This window comes from Amphiura filiformis, chromosome 11, assembly GCF_039555335.1.
Source record: "Amphiura filiformis chromosome 11, Afil_fr2py, whole genome shotgun sequence".
In the NCBI taxonomy this organism is placed as follows: domain Eukaryota; kingdom Metazoa; phylum Echinodermata; class Ophiuroidea; order Amphilepidida; family Amphiuridae; genus Amphiura; species Amphiura filiformis.
This window is the reverse complement of record NC_092638.1, coordinates 22,001,996-22,028,392: the sequence shown is the minus strand read 5'-3', so window position 1 is coordinate 22,028,392 and position 26,397 is coordinate 22,001,996. Positions and strand designations below refer to the sequence as shown.

Genomic DNA, 26,397 nt, shown 5'->3' with positions numbered 1-26,397 from the left:
AATTTGTATTATATTGTGATTTTCAAAAATGAAAATTATTTGATATCAGAAAGACATGTTTCAGATTCAGAATGCAATTCGATAGGTCTGAGGTGCTCTCATGTCCCACAAAAAATACTGTCGAAACGCATAATAAACGCTCATTTTAGATCCCTTAAGCATTTTACATGCCATATAATTGTGTTTAAAACCAAATCAAAGTTAAGAAAGAAAGAAAAGGAAAGGCAGAAAGTAAATGTGTATCTATATTTCTCATAATAACATTTTTTTTCTTTCCAAAGTTTTTGAACACCAATATTCTGTTATGCATTTGATTGCAGAAATTCTCCAAGTGTGGGCCACTTAAAAATGCAACCATATCAAGAAAGAAGGATCCAAAACATCCAGGTATGCAGTGTTTGACTCTTGTATCAAACTCAATTATTATTATTATTTTTTGCAATGCAGTATTATAGCTGAAGATGATACCCATGCTTGCAGACTTGCATGCAAACTTACTGATTTTATCTCTATAAATGATTTTATCAAATAATGTGACATGATCAAGGGGAATGAGTCACATGTCGACCCTGGTCGAAAATGAGTTTTACATATGAGGACATTTAGAGCTTTTAGAAACTGAAACCCCCAAGTTGATACGACTTTTCTTTGCAAATTTATGTTACTTTATCAATCGCTGAAAACAATAGAAAAGAAAAGAATTTATCATTTTCTTTGCCAATATCTCAAAATCAATGTTAGCGACATCGGACTCATTCCCCTTGATCGTGTCACACATTATAAAAGTTATCTGCAACAGTTCAGAGTGCTTGATACAAACTACTGTAGAGCATTGAAAAATCTTGTATACACAGTCCAGCTATGAGCTGGTACCTTGGGTTTCATACCCGCATGCATGGAGACCATCAGCCAACTGAGTGACTGTACAGCACAATTGACTTCCCTTTACGTTTTAACAAGGCTGGGTGGTTTGTATCTATTGAGACAAGTGGAAATCAGCTCGGACTTCTTATTGATTAGATTATCTTTCATTTGATGATTTCGAGTTTTTCTAGTAAGCATCAATTGCATATCCTTGATTCATGCATTGTTTGATTTTTTCACAATGTCGCATTGAATTGAAAAGTTTTTCAATTTGTTTTTAATGCCAGTACATACTTGGAAAGCTCTGTCTCTTTTTGGTACTCTTTATTACGGAATGATATGTGTGATTATTATATCTGGTTTTAAACGTGCCACCAGATAGGCCTATGTACACCTCTTTTGCATCATCTATTGATACAGTACTAGTATAGACAGTAGCCTTACACAAGTTACTTGGTTAAGCACTTCCCATGCCAGGGGGCAGGATTCTTTGTTTCTGCAGTTGCAGCTATAGTTTTGTAACAGCACATCCTGATATGCGTTTGTGATGACGTGAGAATTGTGCACTTACTCTTATGATCGTTTTCATATTTGGCATGCACCTATAACTAATCTTGATCGTGTTTCTGTTGAAAATTTTGTTCAGAATATGTGGGAAGTGCTTGTCGACCAACCTGAAAAAGGTTGCCCGACATCGGTCTTTAAGTTTTTACTATATGGTGGATTAAATCAAGTTATATTTCTTTTTCTGGAGTGACTGTTCATCTTCTGCTTGCTGGTGGTTTTGGTGTATGATATTTCAGCTTCATATCCACTTGATTTAAGAACCTCATTATATACGAGGGCTGCTTTTGTGAAACCTCTTCATCGGAATATAAAGCAGAGACTCTTCTCCTGATTGACAGTTACATATATTTTGAGTATTGATGGTGGGTTGTTTGATCCGATGCTGATGTTTAAGGGATCATCGTTAGGCTTCTGTATGGCTTGTGTAGACTAGTAGCAAGATCAAGTTTAATGTCTGGATGTCACACCCGAAGGATGAACATGTTGGATTATAATTAAAAAACAGCGGTACTGTTCACACAAATATGAATTATGAACACAAGACAAATTTTCAATCAATGTTATGCAATTCAATATCAAATATTTAATATCCACACATATAACAATTTAAAATAAATTAAAGGTATTTGACAATGATTAACCAAATACAAATGTTTCGTTTTGATAAGTAACTTTTTCGTGTATTTCAATCTTGAATATATAACATACACGAATAACAATTATTTCACATAAATAATTAAATATCTTTGACAATGATGTACAAAATTCAACTGCTTCGTTCGATGAGTAACTTTCGTGTATTTCAATAATTAAATAGATAACATACACAAATAACAATTTCACATAAATCATTAAATATCTTTGACAATGATTTACAAAATTCAACTGCTTTGTTCGATGAGTACCTGAGTTAAGTTGAATATTGGAGTTATCAATTCATTTCATTTCAGTTCAAGTCCATTATTTAATTTTTTTTTTTAAATCAATACCGACATTTTTAAACTTCATATATTTAGTTGGAACCATTGATGTTACAACATGTTCGTACACAGCCGCCCTGGAATTGGTTGATGGTGTGCTGACCCCAAATCTCTACAGATTGGTTTGTCTTAGTTAGGGTGGCCAAACCCGTCACTGATTACAGCTGATTAATTCACAGGGATTTGGTTGGTAACGGTAAACATTGTCTGGTTCATGATTGGATGGATCGGTCGAGAACTGAAACATTTAATAAAATTACCCAAGTGGTGATAATACAAGTACCAAAGCAAATCTTGGGATAATTTTTATGAGACTCATTTTTTTAATGACATTAAAATAATACATAATTACACATGATACTCATTCCATTCTATTCATATTATAAGTGCATGAGTATATCTCCAATTAACAATCATGTAAACATGCAAGTTCTTTGTTCTCCAATTTTGGCGGGAAATCTAAATTTCTTTGTTCTTCACATACAATCAATTTCCACCAGTTTGTTTTTAAACTTTAAAATAATACATTAAGAATAACGACATACAGTATCAAGCATGCATATAATTTAACACAATAGCAATAACAATTAAGAGTTTTATAAACTTACTTCATCCGTCAGTTTTGGTGACTTCCAATTCAGTTGCAGATCGCATTTCAAACTCACACGCCCGTGTGACCAATGAGCTATCTTTACCTCAAAGTGTGATGATAAAAATTACATCAAATTATACCACCCTCTGCCTGGGTACAATATAACAATTGCAAAGCCTATCTTTAGCTTGGATAGGTCTTATACTGGTATAAAACAAGAACAATCAATCTTGTTCTCACAAAATATACTGATGATGCGATCAATTTTGCAACACACACACACACAATATTTTGTGTGTTCACTTGAACAAGTCTTGCCTGGAAGTAAGGACTCCCTCTTCACAATGTATGCTTGCCTACAATTAGTTTAACCTTATGCATATTTGATAGTGTTCTATTGTATTATTACACTTGACTATAAAATAACAATAGATGAACAGAATAAGACTGATCCATTTTAATAAACAGGTAAATCACAGGCCTATCAACTGGCAACTCGCAGCTGGTTGACCAAATCATGCACTAAGCTAGAGTTTTCCAAAATCACAAAAAAAAATGAAAGTTTAATTTTGGTATCTGTACTGACACTGGATAATTCACAGATATCATATTTCCTTGCACAGTGAACTTCAAGCCAAGAGATTGGAAGATCCTGATACGGTCCTTTGCTGTCAGTGTCCTTAATACAGTAGAGCCCGGCATTCACAAGGCCCAGATCAGTTTTCAGAATGTCTAGTATGTAGAGGCTTACCATTTCTGATATTTTGGCCCCATCATAGGCCAGTATAGTTACATCAAACTCATTTGCTGTGTCTTTTCTTGAGCAGTGCTTTTCCATTGCTGACAAAAAGAATATATTCTTGCATGAATGATATAGTTACCTATATGAATAATCTATCTATCTAAATGAGCTAATACAGTTGTCCACACAAGCACTAGAACTAGTAATGAATCCTTTTTTATTCCAGTGATCACAATTTTGTGCAATGGTTTTAATGCTTCAAACAATTTGCCCCTGCTTTATATTTAGATAATAATGCTACTGTTATGCCTGTGGAGGTAAGAATCTGACTGATCCGAGTGGTGGCAAACTGTATTGTGAATTCCTCAAGTTTATTGTAGTGTGCAAAATGTGTTTAAGTACCACACCTGTCAAACAGGGATATTATGCAATGAGAGTTCTTAAGCCTAATGATATAATGCCAATAACTATTTTGCTATAACTTTACAGGTCAACTGTTGTCAATGGGCTATGGTTTCATAGAATTCAAGAAGGAAGAATCGGCTAAAAAAGCTATCAAGAATTTACAGCACTGTAAATTAGATGGCCATACACTAGAAATCAAGGTGTCTAACAGAGGAAGACTACAGTAAGTTATTACAATTAAAGTAAATGGAGCAACTTTAGAATGGTGGTCGTCAAGGCCATTCTATAATCCTGATCGTAACACTACTCTCTTATTGCCAACCCTAATCGGATCCCTAAAACCTTACCTGAGCTAATAGCACTATGGGAAAGGCAAACATAGCGCCACTATAGCCCATTTAGGTTCCTCAAGAGAGTGACGTCAATGCATATTCCAGTGCCAGTGCAGGTAGTATTAAATTGTGCATATTTACTGAAATAACTGGCATGTTTACATGTGCGATCAAAAGGGGTTCATCTGTACACACATGAAGTAACTCCGACAAAGTAGTGGCGTCACTCTTTCGAGGAGGTCAAATGGACAATACACAGTGTCATCGCCCTGATATCTTGATGGCAGAATTCTCCATGATGGTAGATTGAATCCACAGCCACGCATGGCCATTTTGTTCCGACCTGTTTAATAGTTTTGAGACACATAATGGGCCGAGGGACATCCAACTAAGGCTATTGACAATAACCTGGTGACTGACCTCTGTAGATGTCAGTGAGTATGGTATACGTCATCTGCTTTTAGACTGCCTCCACCAGTGGCCTACGTTGTGCTATATTACTGTATATCTTCTGTGACCCGAGTGTTTACGAATGAGGGCAGCTGTCATTTTCTTTTTGTTCTGCACATATAAAATCAGAATTTTTGTCAGATTTTGAGTTCAAAAGTTCTTCCAACACATAAATTCAAGTGCAAGCCTTGAAATTGGCTTCTTTAGAAACAAAAAATTATGGGAGATACTCATCATTTTCTACCCCGGTATCCAAAGATTTATCGTCTGAATATCAAATCGTACATAGCAGTTACATGTGTATTGATCCCGGGTATTGATTAAGTTTCCTTGCCTTTACAAAATAATTATTTCCCAGGCGCATAGTCCCAGCTCCATGATGGAACTGACAACCAGCATCTGCCTTGTGGCAAAATGCCTCTAATTCTCCCTAAAAGAGCCTCTGGACCAACCCTAACCCTGCTGTAGCCAACCAAGCCCAACACCCAGAGTGCATTCCCCTAGCATGATGGCGGTGGGGGTGGGCAAAGCATACGATACCTCCACCGAAACCTCACCTTGAGGGTTGGGATTATTCTTGTTAATTTCACATGCTACAAGGTGTGTAAAGTCCAATCAAATTTGGACTTGCAGTTCCTGTGGTATGATGACATTATTTCTCCTGATGAGTCTTGAAAAAAATAAATAAATGAAATAAATTCCTTTGTTAAAATCACTGTTACTGAAGTATGACTTAGTGTGCTTGGGTTGCAGTTAATTCCTTGGCAGAATGCAAGAACTCTAAGTACCTTTGTATTTCATTGCAGCTTTGATGTTCTTGCATTTCCTAAACAAATTAGCAATTGATGTAATCAATAATTATCCTGTAGCGATGTCTTGATTACCGTATGTTGGAAGCTTGAAGTTGTAACTCTATTTGCACATTTGTGTTATTTGTTTGTTTGTTGGATGGTTTACAAAAAACATGTCATATGTCTGTTTATTTTCAATAGGAATGCACCAACGTCATCAAGGAAGGAAATCAAGAACAAAGAGCAGACTTCGACCAAGATCTTGGTTAGAAATATCCCGTTTGAAGCGTCACAGAAAGAAATCTTAGAATTATTCAGGTAGGGAAATAGAACTGCCCCAATTCCTTTAGGGTAGGGGTTCTTAATTATATTTGCTTGCGGGCCATGTAGGGCCAAAATCGTTCAAAGATGTGTGTTTGAAGGCCAAATACACTTTGTTTACTGTTATTTCAGGGCTGTGCAAGGGCCAACCACAATTAGTTTGCCCTGGCCCACTGGCTGCCTATTGAAAACAAACCCCTAATGGGTTTGTTCTCATTGCTACAAGTTGATACGGTCACTAAAATGACCCAGGCCAAAATCACTTGCTACCGAGTTCACTTAACATCAGACACACGCAAACACACTGTTTATGATATCAAACAACTTATGATTATTTATTAATTAGTGCAGTATGGCTGTCAATCAAATTACAATATACATGTACGATCATACAAGAATTAAACTTAAAATCACTACAAATATTTCATTTTGAATTCAGTGTGCATGGTGTGATACTTTGAATACTTGGATTAAATCTAATGGACCTTGTCTAGATGTAATCGTCAACACGTTCATACTAGGCAATTTTGTACCAGAGACCACTTGTTTTGCGTTCTCACTAGGTTCAAAAGAGTGTACTACATGTAGAATTGAGTACCACAGCCCTACATCAAACATAAAATGTCACTGAGAAAATGACCTTGGAACAAGGTTGCCCTCGCAAATTCTAAGCGTGTATAGTGTATGCAGCCACAAAACAGTCTGCAGTGACAATGTAATTATTATGTTATTTTTTGGCTTCCTTCAACAGCACATTTGGTGAAATCAAAGCAGTGCGATTACCGAAGAAGATGAGTGGAACAGGGAGGCATAGGGGATTTGGTTTTGTGGATTTCCTTTCCAAACAAGATGCAAAGGTAATTTTATGTGCTGATGTTGTTACTGAATTAATCCTCAAGTTTGAGTAGTTATGAGCTATCGTATAATAGTTAGATTAAAGGTACTATCAGTGAGTATCTGAATCAGTATATCTGAAAAATCATCAAAACTCGTGACTTTTTGTTCAGAGTCATAGGTATATACCATTTTTCAACCTGATGTGATCATGTGGCAGTGACGTCAATGCACTGAGGCAGCTGTTTCACATCATCTTTAATCTGTATCTTTTGTCTTTAATCTATGCAGCGTCTTTAAGATATGCAGCTTCACCTAATGAAAAGCTCACTAACGTTACTGCCACATCGGGGTGAAAAATAGTATAGATGAGTTGACATACAATGTATGATGTCATTGCCAGGCAGTTTCTTGCCTGGTAGTATGCACACGTTTAAAACTCCTGCCACATCACAATAATGCTATTGAACAGTGTAGTGGTTGTACATTGATGCCAACTCGTCTATAGGTGTGCTAACCAACTGTGCAAGTGATAAGAGGCAGCGACTTAATACGGGTAACATTTGGCATTTGAGTTGATGTTGGAGGTGTCTGTAGGTTTAGATTACTGCAACATGCAATTAAATGGAGCTTTTTTGTCACCACTGCTGATTTCTTGTTTTTTGTCAAATTGTCTACGAAAAATTAGAATCAACTTTCACTTACTAGCTACAGCAGATTTCAAATATTTCACACCTTTGCAAGGATCATTAAATGGTAGTAGGAAATTTTTCTTATACTTTGAAGCTAACATGTTTTCTGGTTTGTTGTTTTCAGAGAGCCTTTGATGCACTGTGTCACAGCAGTCATTTGTATGGACGTAGACTTGTGTTAGAATGGGCAGAGACTGAAGAGAGTATCGACACACTCAGGCAGAAAACTGCACAACATTTTAGTGAAGGTGAGTTTTGCCCAGTGCATTGATTTTTTAAGCAAGCAAGTAATGATAGTACATGTATGTTATGAAAATGTACATGTATTTGGCACTTGCCTCTTGGCAATTCGATGTAAGTGTGCTGTGCAAACTGTAACACAGTAGTAATAGCTTGCATGTGTACTCAGTTTTATGGTCCTACACTGAGCAAAAAAATTGACGGATCGGCACAAGTCAAGCTGTCGGGCAAGTTATTAATCATAGCAACTGATATTTGCAAACTTGCCAAGTTGGTCAAATAGATAAGTGTAAAGGCTTGTTTGATCATACTTCTGCAATTGCATTGCATTGCAGTAAATCGGCTGTAAAAGTTTGTCACTTAGGGATTCAATCAATGTCTGTTACTATGCAAATCAAAGAACATGTCACTTGTTCGTCTAATCCATAAAATTCATGAACCTTGCTCTAAACCATCGTAGTGAACACGTCATACCTTATAGTTACTAGTTCACGCTTGATTTGCACTCCTGCTGGCAGCCCATTAAATTTGTGTTGTGATCATTTTGATTGTGGTTCCAAACACAATTATCATGGACCAGTTGACCAGGCAATGATCGATTTTGACAACACACTACGATGACAAATATATAACCCTCAAATCTATAAGAGTATAAAATTTCCCCCTTTTTATTGTTGTCATTTACAGGAGGACCAGCCAAGAAATTCAAGAAATCCAATCTGTTAGACGATCTTAAATCCAGAAGCCTAGATAGCTGACAAGTCAACAACTCCTCTGTCTCTGTGTTAGATGTAGACAGGTAGACTAGGCCACACACTATCAGGGTTGCCAACAAATTTCAGCCCAAATCGCGGGTCAAATAATCGAAAAGTCGTCCAATTTTTCTCTTTACCATTGGTTTCTATAGGGCAGGAAACTATCGGAAGTCGCGGGAGCCAATGTTGAAAAGTCGCTCAATTTTTTTCTTAATAATCATTGGTTTCTATGGGACAGGAAATTGTCATAAGTCGCAGGGAAAATTTTCAAAAGTCACCCAATTGGGCTACCAAATCGCGGGTTTGGCAACCCTGCACATTGAGTCAGATCTGAACAGATCTCTATGGTTTAATCCTAGACGGATGGGAGATCAAATGTACCTATGTCTAGAGATGAAGGTAAACTATGCAGGTGCAGATATCATGTGACTAGGATCAGGTCTGACTTGAATAAGAGTTCTAAAATTGTGTTTGTATTTTCTACTGAACCGTTTACCATTTGCAATCAACACAACACACCAAAATCAAACCTTGTCCGAGTTGGTTTTTACCATTTTGTATAGCGCTAAAATTGTACAGCTTTAATGAGATAGAGTGCTATAGGTGGAAACAGCCTTAAAGTGAAAAGCATATGGAATGGCAAATAACTGGCATTTGCTAGTGGCAAAAACTGACATGTTGCCAAAAATATTAATGGTGTGTTGGTAAAAACCTATGGTTTACTGAGTTTTCAGTAGAAAGATGCTATGTTGTTCTTGAAATGAAGATGAAGAGTTTTTTCTTGTACTGTATTTGACCTTGTTCATGCTCACAAATTTTATAATTATGGTAATTTTGTCGGTCCAGCTTCTAGTCTTGGGCCCAAGCTTCACATGGCTCACGGTTTGTAATGAACGACAGAAACCGGCTGTGAAGGAGACTAGTCACTCCAGACTGGAGTGGTGATCGCCAATTTCGGAAAAACAACACTTTCGACCATGGACTTTAATTGTCGGTTTGTCATTTATAAAACGATAAATCAAGTAAGTAACTTCCACTTAGAAACTTGTTTGATTCCACCGACTATTTGTGATCGAAATATACACAACACAAATGACAGAAATCATCAAGAAAAAATCGAACCAAGGACTTGTTTTCACTCAAATTTGAGTCGCATCATCAACTGGAAATGACGTGGCACGGACCGACAGAATAAGCTATTATTTGGTCACCTCAAATTCCGTAGTAACATCAATGCTTTTTCACGGTTGCCTGATGACAAACCGCTTTTTCATGTAATGTGCGTGTATGCTTTATGCGATTAACTTTACGCACATGCAATTGCAACCAGCGAAATATGCACCTATTTCACTACTGAACTTGAGGCAAACCAATCTATAGTGTAGATGGATATGTAAGGGAAGAAACCAAAAGATGAATTGGGAGGTTGGGGTTGAAAGTGATGATGACGTTGTGTACTTTAAATGAAAAAAAAAAGCCAAAAAAAGAAACAAGTTGGTTTCCAGTAGCGTGTGCGCAATTGCTTTCTGGTAGCCATTTTTTGCATGTTGCTTTTTTTGTTGTTATTTTTGTGTTCAAAAATCATTAAAAATTTTAATAAATTTTAAAAGGATACCAATGGCGTTGTTTGCGTTTTTCTTGTATTGTCCAAATTAAAACAAACTGCAGTTTTTATTTTCAAAACATGATGATAAAAACCCCATTCCGAATTGCACCTGCTACTGGAAACAAACTTGGGGAGCCTTATTTTGACCTACTTTAAGCAAATGTTGAGGAAGGGGGTCAACTTTGTAACAAAACAGGGCTTCATCTATCTTTAAGCTTGTTCCCTAACCATATACCAGACAGCAGCTATCAAACGAAAATGAATAGCTTGTTACTAAAATAGATATTTCAGTTTTGGCCAAAATGAAATGGTTAAATTTTTGTAATTCATTGCTTTCAGCAGCAGGACCATAATCATGTCAAAAGAACCGTAACTTCAATCTTGATTTGAATTTCAGGACATTGTTGCCTAAATTCTTCTTTATTTATTTTGAAAGTTGAAATTAATGACAATTTTTAGGTAATGCGGCACTACAACAGTTTTTATGTAGTATGATTTTTCTCCGTTTAGAGAGTATAGAATCAAAATGGCTGAAACATCTACTCTTCTCCCCAGAGCTACAATATGGTGCAGTACCAATATGGGTATACATTGTATTTACATGTACTACAGGAAATACAATGTTTGAAAACTCCTTGAACATGTTTGAATACTTTTTGTCCGAGCAATGAATGCTCTTAATTTGGGACAACAAACCCATATTTGTGTGGCATGTCATCTCCTGATTGTATCCTGTTCTGGTAAAAAAATGTATGGCACATGCACAAGTTCTGTTGCAAGAAAATTTCATAAAAATATATGAGTCACATAGGTTCCTCATCAATCGTATTACTTTAATTCAAAGCTGATATTAGGTGTGCAAATGGTAGTAAGAGGGGATGCTGTTACTCTTGTGAGCTAGTAGCACTTTGGAGCAATGGTGCCGTGCCGTTCAGCAACCTCTGGTCTTCTACAATTTTGAGGGCGCTTCTATAATTACATACTGTATAAGAAACAGACACCTGACCTACCGTGCCCCCCCCCAGGTTTTGCAGAGCGGTGCTGCACCCCCCTAATTTTTGCAGAGTGGCGCCTGACTTTGTGTGGACGCCGAGCCGCCCCACAGCAGCCCCGGTATTGACAATTCTGGATCCGCCCCTGAACTATGCAGCATTTATACTTGTATTGACTGTTATGGAATTCTATTCTTTACCAAATCTTTCTGAGTCGAGCCTAGCTCAAAGGTCATTTTGCCCCAATTCATGTTAGTGTATGTGATTTAAGCTCTTCAGAACATAGCCCATTTCTACAAAAGGTAGATAGCCCCATGCTGATATACTAATGTTGATTTCTTAAAAGTACTATTCCCCCCAAATGCAAAGTTGTTTGACTGCTAGTATCAATTTTTCTTTCAACGGTGGCCTCTACAAAGGTCTTGCAGAATTATAGCCTTCTTTTCTTCATCATAGAAAACCATGGGAATTCTACTTCCCAAGACTGTAGAAAGTTATAGTGCTTCACTGTTCTAATTACATAATAATGCTGACTACTTTATTAGTACAACAAACGTATCATCAATAAACTATAAGCTTACTCAACATGCTCAAGTTACTCTATGCCCTACTACACTGATTTTGAATGGTGTGTAGGCTAAACCTAGCTTCTCTGATTTATCTGGCTTTGTAACTACTGTAGCACTTACCACTTTATCAGTGGTACCGCACTCGACATGCTCAAGAAAATCCTCAACACAACACTCCTGGTATTTGGATTTGGTAGCTGTTGACAAACTGAGTGAATGAGCTTTTTTAATCATTAGTGAATTATTCTATGGATTGGCAAAAATGGCATGAATCCGATGTTTCAAAATTATTTCCTTATTAACATGATACAGTGTGTCAATACATGCATTATGGGCTCAGCAGGTATGATACGAAATATATCATGTCAGTAAATTGGGGCGCTTATCCAATTAAAATATACATAAACTACTTGATGCTATGATAAAAACAGAAATAATGGTGCTTTTGCCACTTACGTTTAGGCAGAATCATAAAAATTTCAATGTGGTGATATTACTTTTAAAATGGGCCTATCTTTAAGAGCTCAATGAAAGAAAGAAAATGAGGGGTCAATCATTGAAATCGGTTGGAGTTATGGAAATTTTAAACAAGCTTATTTCATCTACAGTCTGGAAGATCACCTTCTTAATCATCAAATTTGCACCCTAACTGTGTTGTTTGTCCTTGCTTGCATATATCTCCTGTGAATGTCCCATGATATTGCACATCTCATGTGTCTGTATTTGCCCACTTTTGACTGAAGTTGAAATGCAGAATACAACTTGGATCAACAAGATTTTGTGAATTTCAAAACAAGACCATGCTTTAGCCTATAGTGTAGAGAGTATTTCTGCCAATTTTGAGCTCTGTAGGGGTATACTTTTGCCTTCACATTTTTTTAAAGATGAAATTTGATGAAAATGTGAAATTGAAGAAAAATGGATTAAAAGATTTTGTACATTAATTTTGCTTATAATTTTGTAAAGACCTGCAATTTCACGCACGATCACTTTTTTGAAGAATGAAGCGAGATTAATGTCTGCGTGTGTGGCATCAATACCCTGCTCAGCTGGCTCGGAGAGAAGTACAGGCTTGGACTTAACACCCTCTGCTTGCAGTTGCTTTTCAAGCTCAGGCCTGGATATTTTGTCTGGATTTATATCTAGGTGATGTGCCTTCTTCACTGTGTCTGCATATGTGCAGTTAATTTGGAAAGAGCCTAGTTTGGTTTTACATGTTTCATTTGTTGCATTGCATAATGCACACACTTGATTAGCCCCTGTACCTTTTAACTCACCCTCAGCCCAACTAAATTTCTCGTCTATCATTACTTCTCTAGTACTTCCACCTGTATAAGGAAGTGGGCTCTTTTCTTGCCCTGTTATCAACATGTGTGGGAGCAATAAATTCCACATTATCTGGCCACCATGCTTGCTTGTTATCATTCTTCAACACTTCACTCTATAAAATGGCGAAGTTATTCCAAAATTGACCAACAGACCCGTCCTATCATCTGGCCACCATACAGGCTTGTTCTCCTCTTTCCAAACTTCTTTCACTCTGCCTTGCCTGTGGGCTGAACCACATTATGATGGTGGTGATCGTATCATCTGGCCACCATACTGGCTTGTTCTCCTCTTTCCAAACTTCTTTCACTCTGCCTTGCCTGTGGGCTGAACCACATTATGATGGTGGTGATCGTATCATCTGGCCACCATACTGGCTTGTTATCCTCTTTCCAAACTTCTTTCACTCTGCCTTGCCTGTGGGCTGAACCACATTATGATGGTGGTGATCGTATCATCTGGCCACCATACTGGCTTGTTCTCCTCTTTCCAAACTTCTTTCACTCTGCCTTGCCTGTGGGCTGAACCACGATGATGGTGGTGATCGATCATCTGGCCACCATACTGGCTTGTTATCCTCTTTCCAAACTTCTTTCACTCTGCCTTGCCTGTGGGCTGAACCACATTATGATGGTGGTGATCGTATCATCTGGCCACCATACTGGCTTGTTATCCTCTTTCCAAACTTCTTTGACTCTGCCTTGCCTGTGGGCTGAACCACGTATGATGGTGGTGATCGTATCATCTGGCCACCATACTGGCTTGTTATCCTCTTTCCAAACTTCTTTGACTCTGCCTTGCCTGTGGGCTGAACCACGTATGATGGTGGTGATCGTATCATCTGGCCACCATACTGGCTTGTTATCCTCTTTCCAAACTTCTTTGACTCTGCCTTGCCTGTGGGCTGAACCACGTATGATGGTGGTGATCGTATCATCTGGCCACCATACTGGCTTGTTCTCCTCTTTCCAAACTTCTTTCACTCTGCCTTGCCTGTGGGCTGAACCACATTATGATGGTGGTGTCGTATCATCTGGCCACCATACTGGCTTGTTCTCCTCTTTCCAAACTTCTTTCACTCTGCCTTGCCTGTGGGCTGAACCACATTATGATGGTGGTGATCGTATCATCTGGCCACCATACTGGCTTGTTGTCATCTTTCCAAACTTCTTTCCCTCTGCCTTGCCTGTGAGCTGAACCACATATGGTGGTGGTGATCATAGCCCTTAATGTTGATACAAGGTGTTATGAGAGGGATTGAGTTTTTTTTCTCTATAATTATCACACTAAATCCATATTTGGTATATATAACAAGTATGTCTTAACATAAGTAAAAATGTTAAGAAAAAAACAAATTACACATGTTTATTAGATAATTATCATATTTAATTAGTGCAAATTGTGCTCGACAAAAAAATATCGTATGAAATTGGTTGAGGTGTCAAATGAATTCTGTCTTTATAATTCTTATATGTCCAAAAGGCATGTCTTTGCATACTGCACAGTAAGAACCTTTGTGCGATATTTTGCAATTGTGTTCAGCTTTCCATCTTTCATCAACTGAATTTTTGTCTTTATTCGCCCAAACTTGGCACCCTGTGTCTAGAAAGACACTCATAGTCCGCTACTTTGCTGGACTCAAGTTCTATTGCAGTTACAACACCGTAGAGGGAACTAAATCCTCTGCGTTGCCAAGGGCCATCTATACGCTCACACCACATTCATCAGGAAGCTATATGATGCTGATATCTGTGTATATTAATGTGTGTGTGGGGGTGTATACTTACCCAGTCTAGTTCTTCATCTCCTTAGTCAAGATAGGTGAATTTTTCTGAGGTGCTTCACGGCGCTTGCTGCAGCCAATTCATCCTATCTACATGTTGCTGATCTCTGTGTATATCAATGTGTGTGGGGGTGTACTTACGCAGTCTAGATCTTCGTCATATAAATCCAAATAGGTGTAGTTCTCTTTGGAGCTACACAGCTCCTGCTTTAGCCAATTCATTCTGGAAACATGCCTCTCATCTCTGTGTACATAAAAGCATCAATGTGTGTGCAGGTGACAGTCAAAATGTGAAAAAGTTATAACAAATTGAACTGGATCATAAAGGCTGCAATTTTTACAAGAAACTTCCACTAGCAGTTGTGAATTTGAGATATTTTGAAAAGATGATCATACTAACCAACAAGTAAAATATAAAAAGTTAACAATATATTATACAACAAGAAATTTTAAAAACATGCTAACAGGTACGATGATGAAAATGAAGGCCGGCAGGAGCGCATGAGAATCAGGCCAACAAAGAGAACGGATAGACCAACGACAACACAACGTCATGTATGCTACTTACATGTCAATTTGGATGGACCAACGACAACACAACGTCATGTATGCTACTTACATGTCAATTTGGATGGACCAACGACAACACAACGTCATGTATGATACTTACATGTCAATTTGGATGGACCAACGACAACACAACGTCATGTATGCTACTTACATGTCAATTTGGATGGACCAACGACAACACAACGTCATGTATGCTACTTACATGTCAATTTGGATGGACCAACGACAACACAACGTCATGTATGCTACTTGCATTTCAATTTGGATGGACCAACGACAACACAACGTCATGTATGCTACTTACATGTCAATTTGGATGGACCAACGACAACACAACGTCATGTATGATACTTACATGTCAATTTGGATGGACCAACGATAACACAACGTCATGTATGCTACTTACATGTCAATTTGGATGGACCAACGACAACACAACGTCATGTATGCTACTTACATGTCAATTTGGATGGACCAACGACAACACAACGTCATGTATGCTACTTACATGTCAATTCTGGGCAGAATTGCAGACAAGGCGATGATACTTTTAGGGTAAATTTCCTCTACTGCAATCATAAGTAGTCGGGTATTGTCAATTGCAGCGTCTGGCAATTTGCCATCCGACAGGTCATTTCCTCCAACATGGAGGACCACCACAGGTACATCACTAAATGATCTGCACCGGACAACTTGGGTCCAGAAATAGAGAAAGAATTAGTTTTGACTATGTTATAAATTAATTAACTTCATTTATTTAGTTAAACAATGTTAATTCTATTTAACTGACAACTATTTGAATTAAAAAAATATACTGCCTCAAAATGTAAAATAAATATAATATGATGAACTGAGATATGAAGTATGAATGATATTTATTCCAACAAATAAGAATGTAGATAAGCTTTGGGATTTTGTTTGATTTTTAATAGCAAAAATGCGCCACCTGTATTTTTTAATTTTGCAATGGGGTACTTTATATTGTTTATCACAGTAAAGTTAAGCTAAAAACTTTTCTGAGGTGCCTTAATTAATTAATTCTGCTAAAGAAAATGAGTAATTTACTAGTATTTCCTGGCCGAGTTTTCTGCGATGGTGGTCACTATGAAATCGAAGGCTAGGCCGAATTGGCATGTCGTAAGTCATTACAATGAACATTGGTTCCCACCCTGCAAAGCAGGCCAATGTCACTATATGCATAAGCTAAGTAAGCTATCATACAATGCATTAGTTACATAATCGATTATTTTAGTCTACCTGTGGATTACATTCTTGTGTATCATTGACTTCCATCTCTGCCATTGGCATTTCCTTTACCATGTTTGAAATGCTTGTGAAAGTTTCATGATTAATAATATGGAAAAGTGAAGTTGATTTTACTCCACATCAACGTCATCTTGCCTGATTTCATCACAAAATTTACATGTTGGCTTCTTATGACCGAGCAGGTGACATACGCTGCAGGCATTGGGATTTCTCTGGATTTCTGCAATACGCAGCAAAGCCGGGCTGCTATACAACCAGTACACTTTTAGGACATCATTAAGAGCATCCATCATATTGTTTCTGCTGGAAAGACTTGCTCGGACATGTCGGAATATTCTGTTTCCAGCCTCGTTCCCCTCTCTGCTCATAGTTTGAACCCATTCTTCAAGCAGCTGTTGAGTGTGCTTTGAGTGTCCATATTAATTCAAATGCACAAATGATGTATGTGATCCTGTTCCAATCTATAGAGGCCATACCTGATACATCTGTGCATGCATCCAAAATTCCAGACAGCTCAGGATTTTACTCCACATCAACATCATCTTGCCTGATTTCGTCACGAAATTTACATGTTGGCTTCTTGTGACCGAGCAGGTGACATATGCTGCAGGCATTGGGATTTCTCTAGATTTCTGCAATACGCAGCAAAGCCGGACTGCTATACAACCAGTGCACCTTTAGGACATCATTAAGAGCATCCATCATATTGCTTAATTCTGCTGGAAAGACTTGCTCGGACATGTCGGAAGATTCTGTTTCCAGCCTCATTCCCCTCTCTGCTCATGCCTCCTATAGTTTGAGCCCCTTCTTCAAGCAGCTGTTGAGTGTGCTATGAGTGTGAGTGTCCCTATTACATGTACTTCAAATCCATAAATGATGTATGTGCTCTTGTTCCAATCTATAGAGGCCACACCTGATACATCTGTGCATGCATCCAAAATTCCAGACAGCTCACAGGCTATTAAAACTACATGTTCTGCTCCTCCACGGATATGATGTGTGTGGGGGTGTACTTACGCAGTCTAGATCTTTGTCATCTAAGTCCAAATAGGTGTACTTCTCTTTGGAGCTACACATCTCCTGCTGTAGCCAATTCATGCGGCTAATATGTCTCTCATCTCAGTGTACATGTGCAGGTGAGAGTCAAAATGTGAAAAAGCAATAACAAATTGAACTGGCTGTAATTTTTACAAGAAACTTCCACTAGCAGTTATGAATTTGAGATATTTTACCAATTTTGTTTTGCTACTTACAAGTCTATTCTGGGCAGAATTGCAGACAAGGCAATGATACTTTTTGGGTAGATTTCCTCTACTGCAATCATTAGAAGTCTGGTGTTTTCAATTGCAGCATCTGGCAATCTCCCATCCGACAGGTCATTCCCTCTAACATGGAGGACAACCACAGGTACATCGCTAAAGGACCTGCACCTGACAACTTGGGTCCAGAAATAGAGAAAGAATTAGTTTTGACTATGTTAGAAATTAATTTACTTCATTTATTAAGTTAAACAATGTTAATTCCATTTCAACTATTTGAATTAAAAAATATCCTGCCTCAAAATGTAAAATAAATATAATATGATGAACTGAGATATAAAGTATAAATGATATTCATTCCAACAAATAATAATGTAGGTAAGCTTTGGGATTTTGTTTGATTTTTAATAGCAAAAATGTGCCACCCGTATTTTTAAACTTTGCAATGGGGTACTTTATATTGTTTATCACAGTAAAGTCAAGCTAAAAACTTTTCTGAGGTGCCTTAATTAATTAATTCTGCTAAAGAAAATGAGTAATTTACTAGTATTTCCTGGCCGAGTTTTCTGCGATGGTGGTCACTATGAAATCGAAGGCTAGGCCGAATTGGCATGTCGTAAGTCATTACAATGAACATTGGTTCCCACCCTGCAAAGCAGACTAATGCCACTATGCATAAGCTAAGTAAGCTATCATACAATGCATTAGTTACATAATCGATTATTTTAGTCTACCTGTGGATTACATTCTTGTGTATCATTGACTTCCATCTCTGCCATTGGCATTTCCTGTACCATGTTTGAAATGCTTAATTGTGAAAGTTTCATGATTAATAATACTAGGGAAAAGTGAAGTTTGATTTTACTCCACATCAACGTCATCTTGCCTGATTGCGTCACAAAATGTTGGCTTCTTATGACCGAGCTGGTGATGTGGGCTGCAGGCATTGGGATTTCTCTGAATTTGTGCAATACGCAGCAAAGCCGGACTGCTATACAACCAGTGCACCTTTAGGACATCATTAAGAGCATCCATCATATTGCTTCTGCTGGAAAGACTTGCTCGGACATGTCGGAAGATTCTGTTTCCAGCCTCATTCCCCTCTTCGCTCATGCCTCCTATAGTTTGAGCCCCTTCTTCAAGCAGCTGTTGAGTGTGTTCTGAGTGTCCCTATTACATGTACTTCAAATCCATAAATGATGTATGTGCTCTTGTTCCAATCTATAAAGGCCACACCTGATACATCTGCGCATGAATCCCAAATTACAGACAGCTCACAGGCTATTAAAACTACATGTTCTGCTCCTCCATGGATATGATGTGTGTGGGGGTGTACTTACGCAGTCTAGATCTTTGTCATCTAAGTCCAAATAGGTGTACTTCTCTTTGGAGCTACACATCTCCTGCTGTAGCCAATTCATGCGGCTAATATGTCTCTCATCTCTGTGTACATGTGCAGGTGAGAGTCAAAATGTGAAAAAGTAATAACAAATTGAACTGGATCATAAAGGCTGCAATTTTTAGGCAAGAAACTTCCACTAGCAGTTGTGAATTTGAGATATTTTACCAATTTTTTTTGCTACTTACAAGTCTATTCTGGGCAGAATGGCCGACAAGGCTATAATACTTCTTGGGTATATCTCCTCAACTGCAGCCATAAGTACTTTGGTATTGCTAATTGCAGCATCTGGCAATCTCCCATCCGACAGGTCATTCCCTCTAACATGGAGGACCACAACAGGCACATCACTAAATGATCTGCACCGGACAACTTGGGTCCAGAAATAGAGAAATGATTAGTTTGGACTAGGTAAGAAATTAATTAATTTCATTTATCAAGTTAAACAATGTTAACTCCATATTTGAATAAAAAAATATCCTGCCTCAAAATGTAAAATAAATATAATATGATGAACTGAGATAGAAAGTATAAATGATATTCATTCCAACAAATAATAATGTAGGTAAGCTTTGGGATTTTGTGTGATTTTTAAATAGCAAAATGCGCCACCCGTATTTTAAAATTTTGTGATGGGGTGCTTGATATTGTTTATCACAGTAAAGTAAAGCTAAGCGCACAAAAATCGTTGTTGTTATCAGTAAAAAAAGCAGAAAGCTTAAATGCGAGCCCTTTCTTTTAACAGTTTGAAAGTCATCAGTGTGAATAGTGATCTGAGTTCTCTTTGCTTCATAAGCTTCCCCATGTGCTTTTGCACATTCTGAGTGATAAAAGGAGACGATTCTGTATATAAACAGTGATTGGAGTGCCCATCTCTCTTTCATTGGCGATTGGGCCAGACTCCTCCATGTAATGTTGCTATAGGGGGAATCGCTACACCTCCTCTACAGCGAGTCTGTTACCTTCCCAGCATTTAAGAATGCCGGTACCCACTTAAACAACTGGGTGGAGAGGAGTAATCGAGATAAAGTGGCTTACTCAAGGGCACAACACGATAGCGTTGCCGGGGCTCGACCCCACAACCTTACGATTATGAGTCAGTGCCCGTTCTGCTAGGCCACCGCGCTCCCAATTGTTATTTCATTCTGAAGAGTTCACTTTTCAGCTAAGATGGTTTCATGCTGTTGCTGAGCAGAGATGCAAGTTTCTATATGCTGATTAAGTATGGCTTTTTCTATAAGCCACTGCTGATGCTGTATTTGAGCTGTTTTTCAAAATCTGCTTTCAGAAGATGTTCGGGTCTTAATAACAACCACATCAACGTCATGCCATCTTGCCTGATTGTGTCACAAAATTTACATGTTGGCTTCTTATGACCGAGCAGGTGACATACGCTGCAGGCATTGGGATTTCTCTGGATTTCTGCAATACGCAGCAAAGCTGGACTGCTATACAACCAGTGCACCTGTAGGACATCATTAAGAGCATCCATCATATTGCTTCTGCTGGAAAGACTTGCTCGGACATGTCGGAAGATTCTGTTTCCAGCCTCATTCCCCTCTCCGCTCATGCCTCCTATAGTTTAAGCCCCTTCTTCAAGCAGCTGTTGAGTGTGCTATGAGTGTCCCTATTACTTCAAATCCATAAATGATGTATGTGCTCTTGTTCCAATCTATAGAGGCCACACCTGATACATCTGTGCATGCATCCAAAATTCCAGACAGCTCACAGGCTATTAAAACTACATGTTCTGCTTTCGCCACAAAGGCTGTTTCCTTCTTGTGAAAGCTTTGACACATTGTGTTTTTACAAACCCATTGAATAATTGGAATATTAGAGGTTGAGAAAGCCTCTATAATAGCATCTGAGAAATCTTTTCTTTCTGGAAAGTAGTAAGATTCATTTAACTGCATGTGATCAAATATACCGATCTATGAGAGGGGGTTCCGGAGTGACCTGATCTTCCATTCCTGTCTGACTAGCGCATGCCTGGCTAGCAGCTAATGTGCGCGGGGGGGTTACTGAGATCGGGGTGATTCTCAGATTCCATGGGTGAAGGATCTTCTTTGACTACATACAGCCATGCCGTGTAGTAGTCCACATGGCGATTTGAGAAGTTCACATTTATGCCAAATGTATTAAAAATGTAGTCGTGGATTTGTAACCACCGAATGCATCGCGAAACCTTGATTGCCATATGATAGTGGTGTCCGACGTTTGCATGGGCCTCCAGACTACATGCCCATTGAATAATTTGAATATTAGAGGTTGAAAAAGCTTCTATAATAGCATCTGAGAAATCTTTTCTTCCTGGAAACGTAGTAAGATTAGCTTGACTGTATGTTATCAAATATACCGATCTATGGGAACTAAGAGGCAAAATATCCGCCATCTTAACACATCTATAACCCGCATCGGACAAGAAATGTTAACACTATATCATGCAGTATCTTTAAGACGGATTCAGACTCCACATCGCAAAATCGCGCAATGCTGCGATGTTTCATTACAACACAGCATCACGCGATGACATTTACATATAAAGAAACGATATAAGCTCGTCAAAATTTTACCACAACCATATTTCTTTTGATGACCAAAATAAGATTCATCAATTTCAACTGTACCACTGGTAAATCTTAGAGGATTCCTTTACAACTTCACGAAAAACATATTCCTTAAAAATAGTCTTAATGTATTTTCGGAGTCTTACCAAAGTTTTCTTGCAGAAAAACAGTCGTTTGGAGATTGTTATACCATTATTCATTAAATAAAAGCACACAAAATTAAACAATTTCCCTATAGGCATGCGCGGAAAATAGAAAAAAAGAATTGCGCCTTGGTTTATTAACCCATTGAATGATGTTGTGTGCTTCTAAAATGACTGACAAAAGTACAGCAGGGTACTGCGTGAGGTAGCATTGCACAGAAGGTAGACGCATGACAAAGTCCCAAATAATCGTAAAAAGTAGATACACTTTGAAACTCTTCTTTATTGCTTTCTTTGGAAGACTCATCCACATTTGATGTCCAGAAAAGATTTGTTGCAGCTTTTCACCAGACTTCTTTGTGGTTCCTTCTTTTCATGCATTATACCAATATTTTTATACTCTTTGGAATGTACTATAAAGTAAAATGGTTATATCCAAGGCTATTTAATGACCTTAACCTTTCCAGCTATCAGTATATATAAAACAACGTTTTGCAACATGTCTTTTTACAATTTTAACAAGAGTACGTTTAGTTCTAAAATCTATGTGGATACAAAACAAGTACTGCCGGATCCGTGAGCGGTCGCTATGGGGACAAGGAATTCAATTTTGCAGTGTTGGTGTCTTTAAAAAAATTTAAAAAAAAAAAAATTCGAACAAAAAAATTTCGGAAAAAAATATTTCAAAAAACAAATATCGGAAAAAAAAAAAAAAAAATCGGGAAAAAAAAAAAAAAAGAAAAAAAAAATTCAAAAAAAAATTTCGAAAAAAAAAATTTTGGAAAAAAAAAATTTGGAAAAAAAAATTTTGGAAAAAGAAAATTTCGAAAAAAAAAAAATTTAGGAAAAAAAAAAAATTAGGGAAAAAAAAAAAATAAAAAAAAAAAAAATCGAAAAAAAAAAATTTCGGAAAAAAAAGGAAAAAAAAATTCAATTTCCCTTGATTCTCTCCAAAAAAAATCCCAATTTCCTTTAATTCTCTTCAATTTCCCTTAACTTCCCTCAATTTCCCCTCATTTTCCCAAATTTCGGGACTAAACTCTTTTCCAGTATGGGGCGGTATAGGCCCTCCCCCTCACCAAGTATCATAGCCATGCGACAAACAATGTAGACGTAACAGCATTTTTTAGCGTTTGTTACTAACGGACTAACAGACGGACTAACAGACTAACAGACGGAGAGACATGGTGACTTATAGAGCTGCTACCCGCAGCTAATAAATCTCTGAGTCTCCCTATGTGATATAGTGCAACAACCCAGGTTGGTGGCTTGCCCTTAATTTTACCACGACCATATTTCTTTTGATGACCAAAATAAAATTCATCAATTTCAACTGTACCACTGGTAAATCTTAGAGGATTCCTTGGGTTTACAACTTCACGAAAAACATATTCCTTAAAAATAGTCTTAATGTATTTTCGGAGTCTTACCAAAGTTGGCTTGCAGAAAAACAGTCGTTTGGAGATTGTTACACCATTATTCATTAAATAAAAGCACACAAAATTAAACAATTTCCCTATAGGCATGCGCGGGAAAAAAGAAAAAAAAATTGCGTCTTGGTTTATTAACCGATTGAATGATGTTGTGTGCTTCTAAAAATGACTGACAAAAGTACAGCAGGGTACTGCGTGAGGTAGCATTGCACAGAAGGTAGACGCATGACAAAGTCCCAAATAATCGTAAAAAGTAGATACACTTTGAAACTCTTCTTATTGCTTTCTTTGGAAGACTCATCCACAGTTGATGTCCAGAAAAGATTTGTTGCAGCTGGCGTTTCACTAGACTTCTTTGTGGTTCCTTCTTTTCATGCATTATACCAATATTTTTATACTCTTTGGAATGTACTATAAATAGGGATGACCAATGAACCATCAACTTGATTAGAACACTCCCATAGACATGCAGGGAGCTCAACTGTGCACTGCTTGCACATACATTTCTAAATTGATCTCATTCCTTTATTTTTCAATATTTTTCTGTAAAATTTGGGGAAGTTACTGCCAATTATATTTTGTAACTATCTTGCAAATTACAGCAACATAACTTATTTTGTTTTTCTGTAAGTGCGAGTCAAAATTGGTCCATCGCCACAGTGCGCTTAATTGCCAGTGGCTGAGTTTAGCACTGCTCAAGAATGGCACAAAATATTCAAATCAGTAAGATCAGGTGAAAAACGTGGCCTACTGAGCTGTAATTTGGCAGAGTTGCCAGTAATACCTCTATCATACCCTCTGTAAAAGGTTAAAAATTGAACAAGTAGATCTCGAGTTACAAATTAAATCACCAGCTTCCCTTTGGAATTTTTATATTCCTTTCAAATCATGTTAAGAAGACACCTTTCTGAACATAAATGTGAAGTTTCGTGCTCATTCGATGTATTGTTCACCTGATCTTAACCCTAAACGTTTTCTTATATTTAGGCCTATAACATCTACAACTTGCTGCTGGCTATACCTTGTTTAGGACTTTCAAAAGAAGTACCTGAATGTGCAACCATAACTGTTTCAAAATAGCCCGCGATAGTCATGCAGGTAACTCCGAGGTCAAGCATTGAATTGGTTTGAACAAAGATACTCATAATGTATTGAGTGCTACTTTGGTTTGAATGAGGAATACTACAGGAATACACATGAGCATGATGAGGATAATCTCTATTGTTGTGAATGAGTCAATGACCTTCAAAACTTAAGATTTTGTTTACATACACCTACTAATTGGTCATATTAAACCCAATAACATTGAAATTCTTGGTTGTGAAAAAAAATTCACCTACTTAGTGCAATTTTGATTTTGTGCCATATCGGCTATCTTGGATGATTTTTGGCAAATGTCCCTAAATGCATGATTTCAATGCCTTGGTTTGAAAAAATAAGTTATGCCAGTGACTAGTTAAGTGCCATTTCATAAGAAACCCTTTGATACTTTCACAATATGCTTGTTTCATGTTTGCAAATATGTTAAAATAAAGAAATATATAAAGGTAAATATATGCTTATGCCAATTTTGCTCCCAACTGCTATTTTTGGACCTTGTCATTTTATTTCGTTCCAATGACCGGTCAGAATGGGAAACTTTGATAATTCATAATTCAAAAGTTTTTGACCGATTTTGACCATTTACCACCAAAATACTTCTGTTGATTAGTGCTACTCAGAAAACAATCTTTTGTAGCAATAGGGTCAACATGAAATTTTGATGGTTATCCCTACTATAAAGTAAAATGGTTATAGACCACTTGACATCACTGTTTATCAACAAAGGCGAGGGACTCGTCTATCGATATGCTCGAACGAGCCGCTACACTGTTCAATGGCTTTCCTGTACTATATGAAATGTGGCGGGCGATTTAAAATGCACGTGCCCTTAGCAGACTACGATGCGTCGCACACTGCAGGGCAAAGAACAATTGAAATTGCCATAATGCGCCAAGATACTGCCGGGCAATGACGTCCAGATGCCAAGTGGTCTATATCCAAGGCTATTTAATGACCTTAACCTTTCCAGCTATCAGTATATATAAAACAACGTTTTGCAACATGTATTTTAACAAGAGTACGTTTAGTTCTAAAATCTATGTGGATACAAAATAAATCTCTGAGTCTCCCTATGTGATATAGTGCAACAACCCAGGTTGGTGGCTTGCCCTTAATTTTACCACGACCATATTTCTTTTGATGACCAAAATAAAATTCATCAATTTCAACTGTACCACTGGTAAATCTTAGAGGATTCCTTGGGTTTACAACTTCACGAAAAACATATTCCTTAAAAATAGTCTTAATGTATTTTCGGAGTCTTACCAAAGTTGGCTTGCAGAAAAACAGTCGTTTGGAGATTGTTACACCATTATTCATTAAATAAAAGCACACAAAATTAAACAATTTCCCTATAGGCATGCGCGGGAAAAAAGAAAAAAAAAATTGCGTCTTGGTTTATTAACCGATTGAATGATGTTGTGTGCTTCTAAAAATGACTGACAAAAGTACAGCAGGGTACTGCGTGAGGTAGCATTGCACAGAAGGTAGACGCATGACAAAGTCCCAAATAATCGTAAAAAGTAGATACACTTTGAAACTCTTCTTATTGCTTTCTTTGAAAGACTCATCCACAGTTGATGTCCAGAAAAGATTTGTTGCAGCTGGCGTTTCACTAGACTTCTTTGTGGTTCCTTCTTTTCATGCATTATACCAATATTTTTATACTCTTTGGAATGTACTATAAAGTAAAATGGTTATAGACCACTTGACATCAGGGACGGATTTAAGCAGTGGCCCGGTGGCCCGGGGCCAGTGGATTTTGCATCGGGCCAGTAAACTTCAACAATGCTGGCCCGGCGGCCACTAGATTTTTGA

The 26,397-nt window shown here is 37.6% G+C and overlaps 2 protein-coding genes across 2 annotated transcripts in view; one reads left to right on the top strand and one right to left on the bottom strand.

Moving 5' to 3' along the window:
• Window positions 1–9,851, top strand: part of LOC140164551 (probable RNA-binding protein 19) — an 86,044-nt gene extending 76,193 nt beyond the window's left edge. Inside the window, 6 exon segments of the mRNA XM_072187855.1 lie at window positions 321–387; window positions 4,235–4,373; window positions 5,925–6,041; window positions 6,796–6,901; window positions 7,695–7,818; window positions 8,498–9,851. Coding sequence (XP_072043956.1) covers window positions 321–387; window positions 4,235–4,373; window positions 5,925–6,041; window positions 6,796–6,901; window positions 7,695–7,818; window positions 8,498–8,568 — 624 coding nt within the window. The 3' untranslated portion in view covers window positions 8,569–9,851.
• The window catches only part of LOC140164557 (uncharacterized), a 335,764-nt gene that overhangs the window by 180,885 nt on the left and 128,482 nt on the right, over window positions 1–26,397 (bottom strand). The window lies entirely within an intron of this gene.